The sequence below is a fragment of the Elephas maximus genome, chromosome X (assembly GCF_024166365.1).
Source record: "Elephas maximus indicus isolate mEleMax1 chromosome X, mEleMax1 primary haplotype, whole genome shotgun sequence".
NCBI lineage: Eukaryota > Metazoa > Chordata > Mammalia > Proboscidea > Elephantidae > Elephas > Elephas maximus.
In genome coordinates this window covers 121,742,736-121,761,424 of record NC_064846.1, presented here as the reverse complement: position 1 = coordinate 121,761,424, position 18,689 = coordinate 121,742,736, and the positions used below count along the sequence as shown (strand labels likewise).

Sequence of the window (18,689 nt, the reverse complement as noted above, 5' to 3'; positions counted from 1 at the left end):
CCCCCAGAACCGACAGGGGGAGAAAGCCTTCTGCTGGAGCTTGTGCCCTGAATTCAGATTTATAGCCTCCTAGACTGTGCTGGGATAAATTTCTGTTTGTTAAAGCCATCCACTTGTATTTCTGTTATACCAGCACTAGATAACTAAGACACTTAGTTTTATAATTATTTAAATGAAGATAATACTGATAACTGCGGTGTGGATTTTCCAGTGTTGCTGTAAGGATAAAATTGGTTGCTACAAGCATTACTACCACCAATATGTGATCTCAGACAAGTTAATCTTTCTGTTTCTGTTTTCTTATGAACAAAAAATGGAAAAACAATAGTATATACCCCTTGGGGTAAGGAGCCTTGGTGTCGCAGTGGTTATGCGACCAGAAGGTCAGCAGTTCTAGCACCAGCCAACTCAAAGGTCCATAGTTGAAACCTATGGGCTGCTTCAGGGGAGACAGATGTGGCAGTGTGCTTCCTTAACGATTTACAGCCTTGGAATCCCCATAAGGCAATTCTACTGTCTTATAGGGTCGCTATGAGTCAGAATTGACCTGACGGCACCGGTTTTTTTTTTTTTTTAACCCCTTCGGGTTATTGTGAGCTTTAAATGAGGTAAAAAAAAAAAGTAAAAGGATTAGAGCAGTGCCTGAAATAATAAGAGGTTCAAAATACGTGAGCTAATTAACTACTCTGGTGCAGAAGTTCAGGATAAACAATTTTATTCTAAGGACAAAAGCAAAGAAAGTACAGCAGACGAAAACATGGAAACATAATGCAACATTTCTTTTTTTTACACAAGTGATACGCCCAGCACTGGGTTAGGGCCCGCCCAGTCCGCGTTAAATATGGCAGCGAGCAGGGCCGCCTACTGCGGCTGCGCTAGCTGAAACTCCGCCCAACACTGTCTCGGCAGTTTTCTCCGCCCCTGTTGGCCTAGTGCAGGTCCCTGCCTTTGCCGAGGTGCAGGGAGCTGGCCGGCTTCAGCGCGCACGCGCGCAGATGTCGGCGGTGCTGAGCCCCTACTTGAGAGGCTCCTGTCACATGAGCCGCGCGCCCGCTCTGTTCCCCCTCCTCCCTGGCTGGGCTGTGTGAATGAAGCTCTGCAGGCTACGTGGAGCGCTAGCTCAACTTGGTGTCCTGGACTTCAGAGCGAACTGAGTGCACTGCCCGCGGGCGACGGACTCAGCGACAGGTAAAGACAAAAGGGCTGTCCCTTCCCCAAAAGGTTCTTCGCGGCGCCGCTGGCCCCTGGCCCACCTCCTGAGCACCCTATGAGCGCAGCGACTCCGGGGGAGTGCTCCCCTGCCAGCTCAGCTCCTGGAGATAGGTGATTCCCGTACTCAGCCGCCGTTGCCTGGCACTTGGAGGAGTTAGCCAGGCTAGTTCTAGCCAGTGTGTGGCGGGATCTTCCAGGGAGCCCAACCCTGCTCTCCGAGCAAGGGTCCATGAGCTGCCTGAGTGAAGGTTCCTCGCGGAGCGGCGCCAAGCCCGCCCAGGTTTTGAATGTGAGTAGTTAGTTGCATATGTCCCCTTTCCAGTACCGGCGCAGGATGGCTTTTGCTGGTAAAGCTCTGTCAAGGCCCATTTTTCTCTCTCCTGTGCTGGACTTGCAGGTTTGTGTGGGTCTTAGCGAAGTTGAGTCCAAACTCACAGAAAAGTAGTTGCTGCACGTTTTCAGTTTCTCAACGCGAGTGGATGGTTCTCTCCAAACTTTCGAGGCTTGCGCTTGAGCTCCTTTACCCTTAAAGGGAAAGCTTTGCCTTTACGTTGACGCGCGTTTACCTTTATTAACATTTCAGAGCAAATCAGTTTCCTGGAGTTACAGAGAAGTTGCGTGTACACTCGTGTAAGCTCCTTCGAGTAAGCAAGGGAAATCCAGAAATTTGGAGCCCAAAAAAGCCAGTAAGATCCACTTTGTATAAACTTCATGCATTTATTAGCAACTACCCAGGTTTAACCTCAGAGATGTTAAATTTTCGCCTTGCCCCATTAGGCTCAGATCAGTACTTCTTAACTGCACATATAATGGGGGTGGGGGGTGGGGGGTGGGGGGAAGGCAAACCAAAACAAACTGTCCCAGGTTCCAGATAAGTCACCAGGGCGCTTTTTCCCTGTTGAATTCATCCTGGAAATATATTATATGAGTTCGCAGTTTTTCTGGACTTCCTGAACCTTTCGTTGTCTTTTTCTCTATCGGTATTTTGGGACTAGTGTGTACATTAATCCTTAAAAGAAAAAGTCATTAAAGAAGGCCAAAATGATGATTCTCAAGTTAGTGTTGGTCTTCAGTGTTTGTGTTTTAGCGGTTTCACTTTGGGGATGGAGGTCTTGATTGTATAAAAGCTAAGGAAATAACAACCTACTTTGATGTTCACCAGGTCAAAAGGTGAGGACTTTTCCTTAGAAAAAGCAGATTGGCTTGTATGCTAAATAAGGAAGACCAATTTATTGACTAAGAACTTGTTTAAATGGACAGGCAAAGTGCTCAGTATATTAAACCTCTGAATCAAGTAGTCAGACATCTCACTTTTTCTCTCATCCTTAGCTCCTTTCCTGTCTTTGCAAAGAGTATTGTCCTAAGACCGGATTTGAAGTTTTAAAAATAGGAATTAGCTGAATTAATTTGGTTTTACTTAAACTGGTATTCACAACATTTGCTCTCCTTTCTACTGATTTTTAATGTAACGTTGGGTATTTAGGGGTTGGATATTATTCTTCTCTTCATTCCCAAAGGAAACCCTGGAGGCGTAGTGGTTAAGTGCTACCGCTACTAACCAAAGGCTTGGCAGTTCGAATCTGCCAGGCGTTCCTTGGAAACTCTGTGGGTCAGTTCTACTCAGTTCTGTAGGGTCGCTATGAGTCGGAATCGACTCGATGGCACTGGGTTTGGTTTTTTTTTTTTTTTCATTCCCAAAAGCGTGGAACTTCAAGATGGGAAATCAAGATGGGAAAGACTTTAACTGTTATCTCATCCAACCACCCAGCCTTTGAGATTCTGAAACCCATTTACTCAAGATCCATTGATTCATGCAGAATTGTACAGCACTGAGTAGCAAAATTAATTGACTCTAGGTCTCCGGATTTTCTCTTTCTTCAGCAACTCCTTGCTGCTTAGGGGGAAATGTGACACTGCCTGTGTCTGCGTATCTTTAAAAGAGAGATTCAGAGAGAGGTAGGAGATAATTTTCAAGGAGGTGAAATGTATTTTTGCATTTATGTATTCATTTTTCTTTTCACATTTTCAGGGTTGGGGTTCTAGCATTTTCCAGAAAGCAGGACCACACCTTCCATCTACACCCTATTCAAGACTCTCTACAAAACTGGAGTGCTCTAGGAAACCCTGAGACTGTGACCCCAGTGTGGGAGAAGATAGTATCAGATGGCCATGTGGCAGGGTAAGAAATTAGCACTTATTCCTCTAACTGGTTTTTCTTCCTTCTTATCCTCCAGTCTTACCCATCCCCCAAGCCAGTGGCAGCTAGCCAGCTATTTCTTTAATTTAACCCTTTGTCTTGGCAAGGACAAAACACATTAGCTTAAAAGTAGCTGCTGCTAGCTAGAAGCTCAAATTATTTTAAAGTAGAGGTGGAGGAGTGAAGGGAGGTAGCAGGAAAATTTAGTGCCAGAAGCATTTTAAAAGAACTCCCTTTCATTTAAACATGTGCTTGTGGGGGTTATATATGAGGAAACAGGATATTTTTTATATTTGTGCTTTTCTTTGGTTTCCTGAAAATTTCTATCATAGGATTCTCGAAGGTGGGTAGACAGATGTCAGTGTCTCCCTGGCTTCCTCTTCTCAATAAAAACTTTCCTGGGACTTAATGCAGCTTGTAAAAGCATATTTAGTATTACAAGGTTTATATTTGGTGATGGAGGAAAAAAATGCCTGTTTTAATAATGTGAAGTACCCGAGAGCAAAGGTCAGCAACATCTTGGGTGGTGGAGTTACATCTCTTGTGAACCTGTGAATTGCTACCACATAGAAAATTTACTCTTTATTTTTAGTGGGGTTAACGATTGTGCCCCTCAGGAGAGTATCAGAATTTCGAAGGGTGTGTGGGATTCTTATGTTTATCAAAAGAGGGTGTGGGTTTAAAAAATGATAGACAAACGCACCCAAATTTGTCTGTGACCTACAAGGTTAAAGACCACTTAATTCGGTAGCGTGAAATAGCTTAAATGACTATAAGCGTTCAACAGGTAGGTTTGTTGGTGGTCTAATGTATCTCTTAACAATGCCTTATTGTGTTGATTATTGCTTTAAATATGTAGACATGCAAAAGTAACAAGTATTTTTGATGTGCAAGGATGGTCAATTTAAAGATATTTTTTGAAATGGGATTTGGGCTGTATACCTGCTCTGACTCACACAATGGACATTTATCAAGACCAGTTTAGATATTCTTGCTTAAATTCTGAGACATTCATTCAACAAACAGGGTACAAAGATGAATGAGACACAACCCTGGAGGGTTCAGTTGTCTTATGGGAAAGACAGACATATAAACAAATAATTATATCACATTGCATAAGTGTCATAATAGGGAGAGGTGCAAAATGCGATGGAAGCCCAGAGAAAGCATGATGAACTCTGAGTTTTGAGCTGACCAAAAAAAAAAAAAAAATGAGTGGGAGTTTGCCAGATAGGCAAATGAGAGAATTGCTTACTGGGCAAACAGAGAAGTACTATTTTGGAACTTCAGGTTGCTCTGTTTGCCTAGTATGAGATGTGTAGGGGTACAACCTCAGATGAAGCAGGGAAGGTAGTGAGAGGCCAGGTAATAAAGGACCTTGTATGCTCTAGGAAGGATTTTATAGTATCCTGATGACAAAGATTATAAACAGGGAAGTAACATAATCAGATTTAGTTTTAGAAAGATTACTTTGGCAGCAGTGGTAGGTAGGATTGGAGCTGGAGAGAAGGAAAACAGGAAGACCAGTTGGGAGGTTTCTGGTATAGTGGTTTGTGGGTGGGGGGATGGTGAGGATCTAGGAAACCCTGGTAGTATAGTGGTTAAGAGCTACTACTGCTAACCAAAAGGTCGGCGGTTCAAATCCACCAGGCTCTCCTTGGAAATTCTATGGGGCAGTTCTACTCTGTCCTATAAGGTCGCTATGAGTCAGAATTGACTCAAGGGCGTTTTTTTTTTTTTAAAGGGTGAGGGTCCAAGAAGCAGGGGCGGCAAAGAGAGAGAGAGAAGGGGACGGATTCTAGAAATGTTCTGTGACTGGCTATGGGGGGAATGGAGTCTGGATTGACATCCAGTTTGGGTGCCTGGGGGCCAGTGGTGTCATTCACTGAGATGGGGATCCTAAGAGGGAGCATGAAGGATGTGGGGATGGTGGGAAGCTCATGTAGTGAGTTTGGTTTCACCTGTTTTGCTTGAGACACCTGTGGGCTGTTAGGTTGATGTTTTAAAAGACAGTTTTGAAAGTATGGAACTGGAGTTTGTGCAGGTAAGGGACTAAAGCTTTGTTCCTAATGATGCATAAAGAGCTTGTGTTTTTCTCTGTTTTTGAAGATATTTAACAGAAATGTCATTAATAGTTAACGCTCGTGCTATTTAATAAAAAAATATTAATGGATAACAAGTCTTAATAAAATGTTGTATTTTATTAATGATATATTTTAAAATCTCATATCTTGGAATGTGATCTGTTTAAAATTACATTGGAGTAAAACTTCATTTATCTAGCATTAATGAAGAAGGGAGTAGTTCACATAAGGAAATTTTTTTGGATAGTATAATATGGTGGTTAAAAGTGTAGGCCTTGGTTCAGCTCTCTTGGTTCCAGCACTTGGTGCTGTGAGACATTGGGCAAGTCACTTAATCTCTCTGTGTGTCAGTTTTCTGCTATGTAAAATGGGGATATTAATAGAACTCATAGCGTTGTTTTGAGGATTAAATATATATGTGTATATGTGTACACATAAGTACCATATAACTGTGTACCATTATTTTTATTATGATAGTTAGAATATTGTCTAGCATATAATAAGTCCTCAGTAAAATTTAGCAATAGCTGCTATTATTATCATCATCGTCATATTATTATTATTTTTCTGTAGCCTGTGTTGGGACTGGGACTCTGTTATGTGGAGATAATTTCAGGTTGTTTTTGCAAGCCCTATCCTGTGGTAGTCTGTTTGGGTCTCTAGGTAGATGTTTAGACCTGAAGAGCTCTTAGAAAACTTCCAGCCCAACCCCTGGAGGTTAAGTGATATGCCCAAGGCCAAACAGCTAATAGTTAATAGTAGTGACAGGACTAAGACCTAGATTTCCAAATGCTGTATTCCAGCTTTCTTTCCATGGATTGTTGGAAAAGGGAATGTATGGGTCTATTTCACTCTCAGTTTGAGGAAGCTTCAAAGTTAGTCTCTGGGGCTAGTTGAGGAGTTCTAAGGATTGGGGGAACCCAAATCTCCTTAATTTTGTAGGTCACCGTTGTCTAGTTCTGACCCTGGAGATCTTCTGTGAAGCATTTGATCAGAATTCCCATACCTCTTAAATATGGCCAACATTATTATTTGACTTCAGTTGATGAAACTTTCTAATGCACTTCCAGGCCACTATAAAGAAACTGTACTGGGCGTAATAACATCAGTTTTATTGGTCTAATTGTCAACAAAGTATTAAAGAGAAGACTAGGCAGTTTGGGGTGTTGGTAGATGTTATTTATTTATTCACTTAACATTTATTGAACACCAGTTGTGCACCAGGCATTATGCTGGGCCCTGGAGATGCAATGGTCAGTAAAAACAGGTATGATTCCTAGTCTCGGGGGACATCTATGTCAATTGGCATAACATAGTTCGTAGAGATAATGTTCTACATCCTAGCGTGGTAAGTAGCGTCTGGGATCTTAAAAGCTTGCAAGTGGCCATCCAAGATACAACTGTTGCTGTCTTGCCTGTCTGGAGCAAAGGAGAGTGAAAGGAACCAAAGACTCAAGGAAGCAATTAGTCCAGAAGACTAATGGCCCACACGAACCATAGCCGCCTCTAGCTTGAGACCAGAAGAACTAGATGGTGCCTGGCTACCACTACTGACTGCTCTGACCAGGGACACAATAGAAGGTCCCAGTTAGAAAGGGAGATAAATGTAGAACAAAATTCAGATTCGTGAAAAAGATCAGACTTACTGGAATGGTAGAGACTAGAGGAACCCCCGAGGCTATCAACCTAAGATACCCTTTTAACCTGGAATTGAAGCCGCTCCCGGAGGTCACCTTTCAGCCAAATAATAGATTGGCCTATAAAATAAACAGTAACACCTGTGAGGAATGTGCTCCTTAGAACAATCAGCTGTAGGGGACCAAATGGGCAACGTCTTCCCAAAAGCAAAGATGAGAAGGTAAAGAGGGGCAGGGAAACTGGCTGGATGAAGGCAGGGTGGAAATGGGGAGGGTGCTGACACATTGCGGGGTACATCAAGCAATGTCATGGAATAATTTGTGTATAAATTGTTGAATGGGAAACTAATTTGCTGTATAAATTTTCACTGAAACCACAGTAACTTTATAAAAATAAAGTATGATTTCTACTCTCATAGAGTTTATCAACTAGGATAAAGGCAACATTTTGAATTAATGGAGAAATCATTTGTTTAACAATGTGCTGAAGTAATAATTACTTAATTTGGAAGGGTTGATACCACCATAAATTCAGAAGGATTAAAATAGTGTTTCTTAATAAAGGGGGGCGGTGTGCATTAGAATGATCTGTGATGCTTGTAAAAATATTCCTGTTCAGGCCTCATTGCTCCAAAATGTGATTCAGCCTTAAGACCTGAGCATTTAAAGACATAAGCTCTCTAAACCCAAAGCTCTCTAGGCAGTTATAATGGGAACTACTACATTAGAGAGTTAGCAGTTTACAAAAAAGCGAAATGATAAAAGAACTAAAAAAATAGAAGAATATTTATTATAATCTTAGAGTGAGGAAGATACTTGTATGTATAGTATCAAAAGTAGAAAAATAAAAAGGTTAATATAATAGATTATATAAAAATTTAATATTTCTGCACAAAACCATAAATAAAGTTAATGAGGCAATTAGAAAGAATTGCAACAAGTCTTATTATCCTTAACACACACTGACTTCCAGAGCAATAAGTAAAATATAAGTATTTTACTAGAAAAATGTACAAAGGATGGGAATAGGAAAATACATAAAAGAAGAAATCCAAATGTCCAATAAGCATGAAAAAAGGTTCTATTCAGTAGTAATCAAACAAAGGGGAATTAAAATGGCTTACCATTTTCTCCAACATAATTTGCAGAGAAAAAGGAATGACAAAACTCAGTGGTGGCAATAATACAAGAAAGCAGGCATTCTTACACACTTCTGATGGCAATGTCAATTTGGCAGTATTTATCAAAGCTTTAAAAAATATGTTTACCTTTTGACCCAGCAATTTCTTTCCTCGGAATTTAACCTAAGGAAATAAGGAAGTGCATAAAGATGTATTAACAAGGATATTAATTATAGCATTTTTTATAATGGGAAAAATTGATAGCATATTATGATGTACCTATACAACGGAATACTATAGTTACTAAAAATAACAACGTAGAGTTATTTATTAACATAGAAATAGGTTCATGATATAACGTTTAATAGGGGGAAAAAGCTGATTTGAAATTATCAGTTAAAAATACAGGGTCTGGGCTTGGACCTAGATTCAAATCCTAAATACACCATTATCAGCTGTGTGATGTTGGGTATGTGACTTACCTTACTTGTTGCTGTTGAGTAGATTCCAACTCATAGTGGCCCTATAGGACAGAGTAGAACTGGGGTCCAAGGCTGTAAATCTTTTTTTTTTAATTGTACTTTAGATGAAGGTTTAGAGAAAAACTAGTTTCTCATTAAACAGTTAGTACACATATTGTTTTATGACATTGGTTAGCGACCTACGACATGTTGACACTCCCCCTTCTTGACCTTGGGTTCCCTATTACCACCAAGGCTGTAAATCTTTACAGAAGCAGACTGCCAAATCTTTCTCCCACGGAGTGGCTGGTGGGTTTGAACTGCCTGTCTTTCAGTTAGCAGCTGAATGTTTAGCCACTGTGCGCCAGGGCTCCTACTTACCTGAGTGTTCCTCAATTTCCAAGATTGCTGTCTAGTCAATTCTGACTCTTGGTAACCTCGTGTATGTCAGAGTAGAGCTGTGCATCATAGGGTTTTCAGTGGCTGATTTTTTGAAAGTAGATCACCAGGCCTTTCTTCCAAGATGCGTCTGGGTGGGCTCAAACCTTTTTTTTTTTAATTTTTATTGTGCTTTAAGTGAAAGTTTACAAATCAAGTCAGTCTCTCACACAAAAACTTATATACACCTTTCTACTTACTCCCAATTGCTCTCCCTCTAATGACACAGCCCACTCCTTCCCTCCACTGTCTCTTTTCGTGTCTATTTCACCAGCTTCTAACGCCCTCTACCCTCTCATCTCCCCTCCAAGGAGGAGATGCCAACATAGTCTCAAGTGTCCATCTGATCCAAGAAGCTTATTCCTCACCAGCATCCCTCTCCAACCCATTGTCCAGTCCAATCCATGTCTGAAGACTTGGCTTTGGGAATGGTTCCTGTCCTGGGCCAACAGAAGGTCTGGGGGCCATGACCACCGTGGTCCTTCTAGTATCAGGCAGACCATTAAGTCTGGTCTTTTTATGAGAATTTGGGGTCTGCATCCCACTGCTGTCCTGCTCCCTCAGGGGTTCTCTGTTGTGTTCCCTGTCAGGGCAGTCATTGGTTGTAGCCAGTGGACTCGAACCTTTAAACTTTTGGTTAGCAATGGAGCGCTTACCCGTTTGTACCACCCAAGGACTCCAAAATAGGGATAAGATAGTAGCTAAAAAAAATGTTGTTTTTTGTTTGTTTAACCTAGCAGTTCCCAACTTGTATGCCCAGTAAACTCACCGGGGATCTTTTAAAACCCCAAAGGCCCATACCTCACTCCAAACAAAGTAAATCATAATCTCTGGGAATGGGACATATCAGTATTTTTGAAGCTCCCCAGGTGATTCCAGTGTGCAGACAAGTGTGGGAACCACTGAGCCAACCCTTAAAAGGAGGGTTAATTAAGAAAATCACTGTGCTTGGCATGTGGTAACTACTCAATACATGGTGGTAGTTGTTGTTGGGCGCCATTGAGTGGATTTCAACTCACAGTGAACCCATGTGACAGAGTAGAACTGCCCCATAGGATTTTCTAGGCTGTAATCTTTACAGGAAGGAGCCCTGGTGGTGCAGTGGTTAAGTGCTTGGCTGCTAACCTAAAGGTCGGCAGTTTGAACCCACCAGCTACTCTGAAAGAGAAAGATGTGACATTCTGCTTTCATAAAAGATTATAGCCTTGGAAACCCTACGGAACAGTTCTATTCTGTCCTATAGGGTTGTTATGAGTCAGACTCGACTTGACAGCATTGGGTTTGGTTTTGGAACCTTTATGGGAGCAGATCACCAGGTCTTTCTCCTGCATAGCTGCTGGGTAGATTCGAAATGCCAACCTTTAGGGTAGCAGCTGAGTGCTTAACTGTTGAACTACCAGGGTTCCTTCAATACATGGTAGTTATTATTATTAATGGTATGATTCTGTTTTAATATGCTACATGTGTCTTTGTATAATATAAAGAAAAGTCTGAGAGGATATACACAAAATATTTAAAAAGAAATTACAGTTGATATTTTTGCTTATCTATATCTCCCAATTTTTCTATAAACAACATGGATTACTTGCTAACTTTAAAAAGTACAATTTCTGAAAGTAGTAGCAGAGATGTGTACACAGCTTTATAAGAAATTTTAACAGTGAAAAACTGAACAGTTTCCATAATAGGGAAATGTAAGTAAATTGTGACTTTTTCATACAGTATGATATCTGGCCGTTAAAAATCAAGATTAACTAATACAAAGGGAAAATCTTCATGATATAATGGAAAAGGACAAAGTATGGAATTATGTCATTTCTGTCTTTTTTAATTTAAGTGTGTTTATTGGTATGTTTAGATGTTACTTATACACCTATGAATGTACAGGTAAATATAGGATGAAAGGAAAAGATCCAGATTTGTTTAAGTGGTTATCTCCAGGTTACGGAATATACTTTTTTTCTTTTGTTTATTTTCTAAGTTTTATGTAACGAATATGTATTACTTGTATAATTAGAAAGCAAGTTATTGTAAAATAAGATGTAAAATAAGAGTCAGTAAACTCTGAATGAGTGCCTCCAACAAGAGTGAAGTATGTGGGCCCCTGGACAACTGCTTAAGCCATTCTCTGCTTCCCCTCCACCTCCAAGTTAAAAAAAGAAAGAAGGAAACGAAAATGTTAAGGATTTGGTTAGAGCAGCTATTTGCTATTAATACTTTTTCAGATACTCTAGTAATTTTTGGCCATCTGTGCTATTTAACTCCCAAAACCCTCTTAGGAGTACGAGTGGTAATGGGGAGATTATACAAAAAGTGGGAAATGAAAATTAATCTGGGAATTACATAATAAGGTGAAGTGGCAGAATATGTCAGGGTAAGTCTGGAAGTAAGGCTGAGGAGAGTTATAATAAATAGTTGCAATGAGAAATGATTCTGTTGGCATCAAATCCTAAGGAAGTATATGTTCAACCTTGCAGATTTTTTAACACATCACGGTGTATTTGTAAATACTGGTGACTTAGCTAACACATGGGGAGCCAGGAGGGAGCATCACAAAGCAGTGAATTGGCGACAGAGCTTCAGTATGAAATCTGGGTAGCTGTGTGGCTCTTGAACAAAAGTCACGTTATTATAACTGCAGTAATAAAGCAGGGCCCTCCCCTGCCCCCGTGTCTGGCACAGTGTCTCACCTACAGCAGGCACTCAAGAAATAAGTTCAGCTCTCTTCACCTATTGTCCTTACACAACTCCTCAGTGGCGGGGGAAGTAGCGGGGATGGGTTCTGATGAAAAACAATGTTTCATAAACTTATTCTTTTAAGAGCCAACCATCCATTCCCAAGCACACAGTTGGGGAAAGAGCATAGGCCTTGGAATCGAATACACCTGGATCTGAACCCCGGGTCTGCCATTTGGTAGTCAAAGTTACCTAAACTCCGAAAGCCTCAATTGTCTCATCTGGGGTAAAGAGCACAAACTCTGGAGCTAGACTTCCTGGGTTTGTATCCTGGCTCTGTTACTACTAGCTATGTGACATTACCAAAACCACCACTGCTGTTGAGTTGATTCCGACTCATAGCAACCCTATACGACAGAGTGGAACTGCCCCACAGGGTTTCCAAGGAGCACATGGTGGATTTGAACTCCGACCTTTTGGTTAGCAGCCAAGCTCTTAACCAATATCCCACCAGGGTTTCAATGTGACTTTGGGCAAGTTATTTAATTTCTTTGTGCCTCACGTTCCTCATCTGTAAAATGGGGTTAATCTCTACTCAGGATTATTGGGAGGATGAAATGAGTTAATACACACATATAGTCCTTTGAACAGTTAAGCACTCACGAATGTTGACCTTTACTCTTATAATACACAACATGAAATAATACTTATTTCACAAGTTTGTATATAGAATAAGATAGTCATTGAAATGTCTAGCCTGTAGTAGCTCTTCTGCTTGTATTAGAATTATGACATAAAAATAAAGTTAGATATGTTGTAAAAGATGTTTTTAAACTGGAAGTAATCTTTTGAGGTGCTCTGGTTCAAATGTCTTATCTTGCAAAGGAAGAAACTGAGGCCCAGTGAGACTTATTCTGGGTCACACAGATGTTACATGGTACACAGAGCCAGGGCTAGACCCTGGGTCTCCTGATAATGCTGTTTAGCTTGCTGGTGCGCTCACCCGCGTGCTTTCTCTCTCTGTTTATTTATATAGACCTATATTGCATTACACCGCCTCTCCTAGGATCAGGTATTTTATAATTTTCTGCTAAGTATTAGTCTCCCCTACTATACTTTATTGCTACTTTGAAAAGTTTGGTTTTTTTTTTTTCCAAAGAATTGTTTTTTTCATTGAGGTTTCTAGGGTGTTTTTTTTTTCCTGTCACTTTGTTAGCATTTTTGAAATAAACTATAGGTTCTTGTGTTTTAACCAGAATTATGATTCAGAGTTTCCTGTTTCATGTAATGCTGTTCTGTGCATGCATCAGAGGTGGGGGAGGAGGAGCTAGAAAGTTTCATTATGAGTGGCAACAAATGTCAGATTCTTCTTATTTTTTCTACCTTCTATTAATACTCCAGGTGTTTCTAGACCTGTGGCCAGGCCAAAGAAGCTGTTGAATAGTTAAGAGTATGAGGAAACCTTCTTAGTAATGTCATATTTGATGTTTTTCAGCCCAATACCATTCAGGCATTTTATTTTTATTTATTTAGGATTTCTGCCCTGACTACTTCCATGAGGAACATAAATTGCAGCATAGAGAAACTAGAAATAAATCCAGGACAAGGACCATCCAGTGGAAACAAAATAGATATTACCAGGCATGTGAGATTCTCTGGGTGCTGAACTCTCCTGCCTTCCCCTTCCCTCTTCTCTGGCCTCCACACAAAAAGATAAGCACATTAAATTATATCATTGACATCTCCTGGCTAAAAAAGTACTCTGTGCCCTGTCCTTTCTCCTCACAGGTCTGACCTGTGACCACATATGATTCAGCTTTGAATATTCCCAGGTTGAAATCATGACCTTTTCTGTTTAGTTTGAGAATGGTGAGAGGCTGGTGGGCAGGGGAATTGCTGCCATCCATAGTCCCAACTCTGCCAAAGTCTTTTTTTTCCTTGGGTTTTATACCCTGGTAATAATAATAATAGCACCTTCTTCTCTTATGATATCTATGCTAAGTAATTGTACCACCATCTGCCCAGTTATCAAAGCCAAAAATATGAGAAGCAATGTTATGGATTCAATTGTATCCCCCCAGAATATGTGTAGTAAATCCTAACCTTCACGCCTGTGGTTATAATCCTATTTGGGACTGGGTTGTCTTTGTTATGTTAGTGAGGCAAGAGTAGTCAATCTTTTTTGAGATATGTTGCTGTTGTGTTAGGTGCTGTCGAGTCGGTTCCGACTCATAGCGACCCTACGCACAACAGAACAAAACACTGCCCGGTCCTGCGCCATCCTTACAATCATTATGCTTGAGCTCATTGTTGCAGCCACTATGTCAGTCCACCTTGTTGAGGGTCCTCCTCTTTTCCGCTGACCCTGTACTCTGCCAAGCATGATGTCCTTCTCTAGGGACTGATCTTTCCTGACAACATGTCCAAAGTATGAAAGACGCAGTCTTGCCATCCTTGCTTCTAAGGAGCATTCTGGTTGTACTTCTTCTAAGACAGATTTGTTCGTTCTTTTGGCAGTCCATGGTATATTCAATATTCTTCACCAATACCACAATTCAAAGGCATCAATTCTTCTTTGGTCTTCCTTATTCATTGTCCAGCTTTCACATGCATATGACGTGATTGAAAATACCGTGGCTTGGGTCAGGCGCACCTTAGTCTTCAAGGTGACATCTTTGCTCTTCAACACTTTAAAGAGGTCCTTTACAGCACATTTACCCAATGCAATGTGTCTTTTGATTTCTTGACTGCTGCTTCCATGGGTGTTGATTGTGGATCCAAGTAAAATGAAATCCTTGAGAACTTCAGTCTTTTCTCCATTTATCATGATGTTGCTCATTGGTCCAGTTGTGAGGATTTTTGTTTTCTTTATGTTGAGGTGCAATCCATACTGAAGGTTGTGGTCTTTGATCTTGATTAGTAAGTGCTTCAAAACCTCTTCACTTTCAGCAAGCAAGGTTGTGTCATCTGCATAACGCAGGTTGTTAATGAGTCTTCCTCCAGTCCTGATGCCCTGTTCTTCATATAGTCCAGCTTCTCATATTATTTGCTCAGCATACAGATTGAATAGGTATGGTGAAAGAATACAACCCTGACGCACACCTTTCCTGACTTTGAACCAATCAGTATCCCATTGTTCTATCTGAACAACTGCCTCTTGACCTAGGTGAAGGTTCCTCATGAGCCCTATTAATAGGAATTCCCATTCTTCACAATGTTATCCATAATTGTTATGATCCACACAGTTGGATGTCTTTGCATAGTCAATAAAACACAGGTAAACATCCTTCTGGAACATTTTGAGATATAAAAGAGATTAAATAAGCGAGCAAACCAGGGTTGGGGGAAGAGAGATGCCAAGCCACATGGAGATCTCTAAGGGACCAGGAAGCAGGAACTGGAGAGACAAGGACCTTTCTCCAGAGCCGGCAGAGAGAGAAAGCCTCTCTCTAGAGCTGGCACCTCGAATTCAGACTTCTAGCCTCCTAAACTGTGAGAGAATAAATTACTGTTTGTTAAAGCCATCCACTTGTAGTATTTCTGTTATAGCAGCACTAGATTACTGACACCACACATTCTTCATTCTTTCCCCACCTCCGGTGGCCTAGACTATTTCAGTAGGAGGCATTTCTGGCAAACACCCTCTCATGTTTCAACCATCTGCTCAAGGATCTCCTCTTCTATGTAGTCTTTTTCTGAAATCTCTCGCATCCTCTGATAAAATTAGCCTTTCTCTTCTTTGTGTCTTTTCCTACTATATTGTATACCACTTGAGGGCATTGGCTGTATTTATTCAATATTTTGTTTTTCATGTCTGCTGTGTACCAGGCATTGTGGTAGGTAGGTGCTGGGGATTATAATAGTGAACACAGAAGTCATGATTCTTGCCCTCCTAAGCCTTACAGTCTTGTGGAGGAGTTGAAATGCAAACTAATAAATACACAAATATTTAATTTATAAAGTAAGTGCTATGAAAGTAACCCATTGCCATCGAGTTAGTTGCGACTCATAGGGACCCTGTAGGGTTTCCAAGGCTGTAAATCTCTATGGAAGCAGGCTGCCCCATCTGTCTACCACAGAGCCGCTGGTGGTTTTGAGTCACCCACCATTCAGTTAGCAGTTGATTGCTTTAATTACTGTGCCACCAGGGCTCCATATGAAAGTAAAGTACTATGAAAAAAAATAATAGATGAGGCATAATTTACTGGGGGAAGAAGGGCCTGGAAGGAAGTGACAAGTTCAGCTGAAATTTAAAAGATGAGTACGAGTTATTCAGGCAAAGAGCTGTGGGAAGAGCATTCCAGGTAGAGGAAGCAAAGTGGAAATCCCTGAGGTAGTAAGAACCTGGGTTTTTTCCCAGTGTGGTCCAGTGTGGCTAGGCCATAGTGAATGAGGTATGAAAGGGCATGAGATGAAATGGAAGGATGAGCAGGGGGCAGATCATACAAGGATTTGTAGGCCACATTACCAAGTATCCTAAGTGCAATGTGAAGGCCTTGCATGTAGATTGGCTAGGGCAGGGTGACCAGTGAATGAGAGGGCGTCTCTCATTCATCTTCCTATACCAGGTACCTAGCAGAGAGTGCCCAGCACGTAGTATATTCTCATTGAGTCTTTACTTAATGAGTAATAACTGCCTTGCCTTCCTACCATGATTGCCTTGACGATCAAATGAGGTAAGATAAGGTATGCTAAGGTGCTTTGCAAAATCTAAAGTGTTAAACACATGCTATTCTAGAAGTGATTCACTAGATTCTTTGTTGTGATGTTTACAGAGGTTCGATATCACTGGAATAACCCCATTCTCTGTAACTAGAAAAATCTCTCAATCGGATCATTCCATGTCATGAATATGCTGATGTACTGAATTCTTATGTGTTCAAAGTGTATTTCCATTGCTAATGCCTAGACCCATGCTTTTAATTTGGGCAAATAGAAACCACCTTTTATCACACCGTTAGGTAGCACCCCTGGTGTTAGAGATAATTAAGCTGGTGTGGCCAGGAGCAGTATAGGTTTCTTTTCTGTGCTGAATTTGCTTAGTAAATCTCTGCATCCAAGGAATTCATTATTTAAGAGCTGGATTAATTTTGAGAAATAGCACTTTCTGAGTTTGCATTTGGACTTGCATTTGGACCAGGACAAGGGTAATTACAGCAGGGTGTGGCTGCCACCAACTGTTCACTTGGCTTTCTAGACTGTGTTAAAAAAAAAAAAAGATGTGATAAAATAATCAGTGCTTTGCTGTTTTTGTGTTAAATATCTAGTTCCCTAACTGGACTACAGGAACTTCAGACCTCATGATTAATTTAAAAGCCTATCTCTATACACAGTTGAGGAAACCCTGGTGGTGTAGTGGTTAAGTGTTATAGCTGCTAACCAAGAGGTCGGCAGTTCGAATCTGCCAGGCGTTCCTTGGAAACTCTATGGTGCAGTTCTACTCTGTCCTATAGGGTCGCTATGAGTCGGAATCGACTCAACGGCACTGGGTTTGGGTTTGGTTTTTATACACTGTTGATGGGAGTATAAACTGGTAGAACCTATTTGGAGGGCAGCTTGGAAGTCCTTATCAGAATGTAAAATGTGTATACCTTTTGACTCAGTGAATCTATTCTAAAAAGGAACTGCACAAAGATCACTCGTTACAAGGATGTTAGTTGCCTCCATTGTTGCCATCTTTTCACTATTGACAATCTTAATGTCTGTCATGTGAAACTGGTTATATTAATCATGGTGTATACACACTCCCCGACGTGTCTTTCATTTTGTCGTACTGTGGGGGCTTGTGTGTTGCTGTGATGCTGGAAGCTATGCCACCGGTATTCAGATACCAGCAGGGTCACCCATGGAGGACAGGTTTCAGCTGAGCTTCCAGACTAAGACAGACTACGAAGAAGGACCCGGCAGTCTACTTCTGAAAAGCATTAGCCAGTGAAAACCTTATGAATAGCAGCGGAACATTGTCTGATAATAGTGCTGGAAGATGAGCCCCCCAGGTTGGAAGTACTCAAAAGGTGACTGGGGAAGAGCTGCCTCCTCAAAGTAGAGTCGACCTTAATGATGTGGATGGAGTAAAGCTTCCAGGACCTTCATTTGCTGATGTGGCCTGACTCAAAATGAGAAGAAACAGCTGCAAATATCCATTAATAATCGGAACCTGGAATATACGAAGTATGAAACTAGGAAAATTGGAAATCGTCAAAAATGAAATGGAACGCATAAACCGATATCCTAGGCATTAGTGAGCTGAAATGGACTAGTATTGGCCATTTTGAATTGGACAATCATATACTCTACTATGCTGGGAATGACAACTTGAAGAGGAATGGTGTTGCATTCACCGTCAAAAAGAACGTTTCAAAATCTATCCTGAAGTACAAGGCTGTCAGTGATAGGATAATATCCATACACTTACAAGGAAGACCAGTTAATACGACTATTATTCAAATTTACGCACCAACCACTAGGCCCAAAGATGGAGAAATAGAAGACTTTTATCAGCTGCCGCAGTCTGAAATTGATCGAACATGCAGTCAAGGTGCATTGATAATTACTGGCGATTGGAATGTGAAAGTTGGAAACAAAGAAGGATCAGTAGTTGGAAAATATGGCCTTGTTGATAGAAAGAACGCCAGAGATCGAATGACAGAATTTTGCAAGACCGACGACTTCTTCATTGCAAATACCTTCTTTCACCAACATAAACGGCGACTATACACATGGACCTCGCCAGATGGAACACACAGAAATCAAATTGACTACATCTGTGGAAAGAGACGATGGAAAAGCTCAATATCATCAGTCAGAACAAGGCCAGGGGCCTACTGTGGAACAGACCATCAATTGCTCATATGCAAGTTCAA

At 40.9% G+C, this 18,689-nt stretch overlaps 1 protein-coding gene across 2 annotated transcripts in view; it reads left to right on the top strand.

Annotated features, from left to right (window-relative positions):
- Positions 1 to 921: 921 nt before the first annotated feature.
- The window catches only part of CLCN5 (chloride voltage-gated channel 5), a 274,764-nt gene continuing 256,996 nt past the window's right edge, over positions 922 to 18,689 (top strand). The window contains exons 1-3 of one of the 2 annotated variants that reach the window (XM_049871860.1): positions 922 to 1,188; positions 1,796 to 1,898; positions 3,242 to 3,391. In XM_049871860.1, coding sequence (XP_049727817.1) covers positions 3,376 to 3,391 — 16 coding nt within the window. In that variant the 5' untranslated portion in view covers positions 922 to 1,188; positions 1,796 to 1,898; positions 3,242 to 3,375. The remainder of the gene's footprint in view (positions 1,189 to 1,795; positions 1,899 to 3,241; positions 3,392 to 18,689) is intronic. The other variant, XM_049871859.1, reaches the window with a different exon arrangement.